Genomic DNA, 4,847 nt, shown 5'->3' with positions numbered 1-4,847 from the left:
CGATTAGGGTAATAATCACCCACATTTATGTCCAACGGCTACCTAAATCCACCTATAAAAGGGACAATCTGTCCATTTGCTAAGGTATGTCAAAAACCACTACAAAATGCTATATATAGTAGAAAAGATATGGGCTGATACTACTTAAGCATCGGAGACTCCCTACCGAGTACCAATCCGGGTCTCTTCAATCAACTCTCTTTATCTTGCAGATAACTTCAAGATCGTCTAAAGCTTCGGATTGGATGAGTAATCCAACTGACGATTTTGACATTCATCAATATTCATATCGCTAGAAAAGTCAAATTATTATGTTAATTTTCCCATAATCTATAAAACCAAATAAAAAATTCATATTTATTGCCTCAATGTATATCTAATATTCCTCTAGCTAATCTTGTCAAAAAAAAAAAAAAAAAATCCTCTAGCTAAAAACATAATTGTATTTTGAAGTAAAAAAAATAATTGAAAGGGCCAATTTTCGTTTTCCATTAAAGTATACTGTAGACCCTAATGTACCTAAAACGTGATAAGGTCCTCATTTTTATCTTTCCTAATAAGGAATTTACCTTTTATTGTAATATTTTTCGTCATATTCAATAGCAAATAGAGAAGTCATATTTTATAGTTAATTTGCTTATAATTTATAAAATCAAATAAAATTTCATTTTTGTTGCCTCGGTATATATCCAATATTTCTCTAACTTAACAAATTATATTTTCAAGTAAAAAATAATTAAAAGGGAAAATTCAATTCCCTATTATGGTAATGTCCTCAATTATTTTTCCTAATGAGCACTTTACCTCTATTCTTAATATTTTCATTAAATCAAATTAAAATAAAAATAAAAAGGTTTTCGGACACTTTTTTTGTAGTTTAAATTTTTCATTTAATTTGATGAAAAATAATACCAAATATGGTAAATACTAAAAATATTGTTTAACAAAAAGATAAGGAGGGGACTGATGGCATTATTACACTTTAAATCAAATGGAATACATTACAAATGCCTTTACCTTTCTCCACCGTCCTCCTAGGCCAACGCTATGAGGTAAAGATTGGATTTAGTGGATCTTGCGTATTGGACTCATCAAAATATGACGCTTGTCCCATTTGGCCACATCTTACAATTTTGACGGGTCCAGCACACAGGAGCACCTCACTCAAAGCTATGTATTCTAGGTTTTATTTTATTTTATTTTTTTTATACTTTTGCTGTTTCAGGTTTATGGTTTTAAAAAAAAAAAATCAAAATAAGGTTGGTAAATGGTATTATGGTAATTGTGTTTAAAGATAAGCTGACATTTTCTAGAGTATTCACATTGGGTCTTGTAAATGCCATATATTGGTAATATTTAGCATCAGAGCCCCAGAACCCCCCATTACCCGGTCTTACAAAGTCTTGCAATTGCAAAAAAATTGCAGTTGTGCTACAATGTCATCCTATTTTTATGATAGCACAGTAGCAACTTGTAAAATATTTATATTGTATTTTATGGTGGTGGGTGGGTGGGTATTTTTAATTATTTTTTATGAGGAGGAAGAGAGAGAGAAAGAGTTGGTGAAATTAATATTTTAATGAATAGATAAGAAAAATAAAAGTTGAAATGTTGGGTGTGTTATAAAATAATAAGGTATAATTGATAAAGTAGTTTTTAAGATGGTAAAATAGAATAGTTCCAAATGGTAGTTATGCCTATTGCCTAAGTTTAGTGAAGTCTGTCCCAAATATACTTTACTTCATCCCAAAAAAGTCTGTCCTAGATAGAGCAAAGCAATCACAATTTTTCATCCATAGGCAAACACAATTTGCCAAGAATTTGCAAAATATTTTAGCAATGGCTGCAAATGTCCCAAAGGTTACAATAGGCAATGGCAGCCAAACTATGCCACTGCCAGTAATAGGGCTGGGCACAGCAACACACCCCCAAGTGTCAGAGACTACAAAATCTGCCATTCTTGATGCAATCGAAACCAGTTATCGCCACTTTGACACAGCCTTTATATATGGGTCGGAGCAACCACTTGGAGAAGCAATTGCTGAGGCCATCAAAACAGGCCTTATCAAATCCAGAGATGAACTCTTCATCACTTCCAAGCTATGGTGCACCTTTGCCAGTCCAGAATTTGTCTTGCCCGCAATTAAAACAAGTCTCAAGTACACATAACTTGAATCTATTACATCTATTCCATGATAATACATAGAGAAATCATTTTTCAAACACACGCATGCACATATGTGTTTGCTTATAGTTAAATTATGTATTGCTTTTTTAAGTTATTTGTGATGGTTTGCATGTAGGAATCTTCAACTGGACTATCTTGATCTTTTTTTGGTACACCGGCCATTGAAGATTAGTGGGGAGGTAAAACGACTCCCAATTCTTAAAGAAACTATATTTCCCATTGATATCAAGGCAGTTTGGGAAGTTATGGAAGAGTGTCAAAATCTTGGCCTAACCAAAGCCATTGCTGTAAGCAACTTTTCGTTTTTTATCTTGTTTTATTGGATAAGCATTGTGTTGCGTTAACATGAGTTGACGTCAATAATCCGCTTCTTAATATGCTTTTTCTTTTTCTTTTTCTTTTCTTTTCTTTTTTTTTTTTTTTTTTTTTTGTGAAGAAACAAACACACACAAGGAAGAAAGAAAGGGATTCTAACGCTCTGTTTGTTTCGTTAAAAAACTTTCTGTAAAGATAGTTGTACGGTACCAGGTCCCTTAGCCATTTGAGCCTTGGGCCCCGGCTCAGTGGTGTGACCTATAACATCAACCTATTGTTGGCCTAGCTACGCCAAGGGTCCTAGCCACATGCCGCAACAGCTGACCCAGTGCCTTTGGACCTACAGTCTTAACCCAGGTACACTTCGAGGGCCAACTCGAGCTCCCTCAATCAAATGCATCTTGGACGGTAATGCGATCGCTCGGAGTACCATATCTCAAATGTCCGGCAGTGTCTTGGATAATATCGCCGCCGAACGTCCTTTTGAAGGTGGGAACCAGTCCCAATGCCACTACCACCTTTTCCGACAGAACGTCCACTTTGAGATGATAGAATTGGACCCCCATTCGCACTAGCAACGGGGGTAATCATAACACCTCCACTGATCTTAGCCTATAAATAAGAAAGGAAAATGAGGAACGGGGGTTGGCAATTCTATAGGGGGAGAGAGCACACAAAAGAAGAAGAAGCTAAGATAGAGGGAGCAACTCTGTGAGGTAAAGAGGAGTTTGAGGAAACATGAGCGTATTGGGGTCACTGAGCATAGGACCACCCCTGGTAGGAAATCCAAAACCCACAATACAAATAGATTGCGAGCCCAATTAGAGATTGAGCCCAATAACCATATTTTAGGTACGCACAATTGGCACCGTCTATGGGGATTTCCTACAAAGCTTTAGTTCTGTCAAGGCGTGCATGGGAAAATGTCTAAAGGTCAGTCTGGGAGTTATGCTGAAAATGGTTCTGGGAGGTATTCGCGGGGATCCACCTGGTGAGAAAGAAGGTAGAAAAGACGCAAAGATAGGGAGTATGAGGAGGAAGGACAGTCTAGCCTCGGAGAGGGGTTGTTTCAAACATACCAGACAATGTCCAACGCTTTGGGGCGTAATCATTTTAACAGAAGGGATGAAGAGCTTGAGCAAAAGGATGAGAAACTTGAGCACCTACAAAGGTTGGTTTGGGATTTGGAGTTTGAAGTGAGAGGTAGGCATCGGAGAAGGGGCCATAAGGAGAAAGGAGAAGGATTGGCCAGCATAGGAGGTCACCATGGGAAGGGTCCCATCAATCCGAATCCCACCGACACTGGGATCGTTCACGGGAATATGCAGATAGAGACTCAATTTCCCAGAAGAGCAACGACCCTGAAATGCTACCATGGACGCTATGAGCCGCGCATTGCATTGGGCTGCTCAATCACCATTCTCAAGGAACATCGAAGGGGCCCCTATGCCGAGCAGATTTACACGACCACCGTTCAATTCATATGATGGGAAGACGGACCGGGTAGAACATGTAAGCCATTATATTCAAATGATGTCTTTGCACTCTCATATCAGTGCATTGATGTGTAAGGTATTTCCTTCGATTCTGGATCTCACTGCTTTGAGGTGGTTTAATGGGTTGAGGAAAGGTTCGATCCACAGTTTTTCAGAATTGATTTAAGAATTTGGCGTCCGGTTCATAACTTGCAGCCGAGTTCTGCAGTTTGTGGACGCCTTGCTATCAATGAAAATGGGGGTTGGAGAAACCCTCCGCAGCTATGCTAACTGGTACTGGGAGTTGTACAACGAAATTGGTGGAGGCAATAAGAAAATCGCAGCGAGTACCTTTCGGATGGGATTGCCCGAGGATTCCAAGCTGCGAGATTCATTGACAAGGAGGCCTCCCGAGGATATGAGGCAGTTAATGAGGTGTATTGAAGAATATAAACAGTTAGAGGATGACCAGTTACAGAGCAAAGGCAAGGCCCCGGTCATAAATAATCCTCAGTAGAGCGATTTTCAAGCATGGCCCCGAAAAGATTTGAGGATCCAGAGGCCAAGAGCACAAATGGGGGAGGTGAATGTGACATTTAAGGAGTCGGTGCATAGGATCGTTGATCAAATTAAGAATGAGCCATAATTTCAGTGGCCAAACAAAATGGGGGAAAACTCATCCAAGAGAAATCAGAACCTGTATTGTACTTACCATAAAGATAAGGGGCATACAACCGAACAGTACAGGGTGTTAAAAGATCATCTAGAGCAATTGGTAAAAGTGGGATACTTGAAAGAATTTATGGTGGATCCCAAAAATCAGGAAGTCGGGAAGGGTGCCCGGCCTCATGGAAACCCTCTCCCACCCT

General features: G+C 39.0%; 1 protein-coding gene across 1 annotated transcript; it reads left to right on the top strand.

Moving 5' to 3' along the window:
• The first annotated feature begins 1,766 nt into the window (after window positions 1-1,766).
• LOC136062987 (D-galacturonate reductase-like) lies at window positions 1,767-2,532 on the top strand. The gene is made up of 2 exons (XM_065762786.1): window positions 1,767-2,159; window positions 2,304-2,532. Exons 1-2 carry the CDS (start codon window positions 1,840-1,842, stop codon window positions 2,530-2,532), a joined length of 549 nt encoding a protein of 182 aa, XP_065618858.1. The 5' UTR covers window positions 1,767-1,839.
• The last annotated feature ends 2,315 nt before the right edge of the window (window positions 2,533-4,847 follow it).

The sequence above is a fragment of the Quercus suber genome, unplaced genomic scaffold (assembly GCF_002906115.3).
Source record: "Quercus suber isolate HL8 unplaced genomic scaffold, Cork oak 2.0 scaffold_473, whole genome shotgun sequence".
Lineage (NCBI taxonomy): Eukaryota > Viridiplantae > Streptophyta > Magnoliopsida > Fagales > Fagaceae > Quercus > Quercus suber.
This window is presented reverse-complemented; position numbering and strand designations above follow the sequence as displayed.

Excerpts from the sequence above, each read along its gene's own strand:
- LOC136062987 (XM_065762786.1), top strand. The coding sequence starts at position 1,840 with ATGGCTGCAAATGTCCCAAAGGTTACAATAGGCAATGGCAGCCAAACT. Across the intron at positions 2,160-2,303 it reads GCAATTAAAACAAGTCTCAA|GAATCTTCAACTGGACTATC; the intron begins GTACACATAACT and ends GTTTGCATGTAG.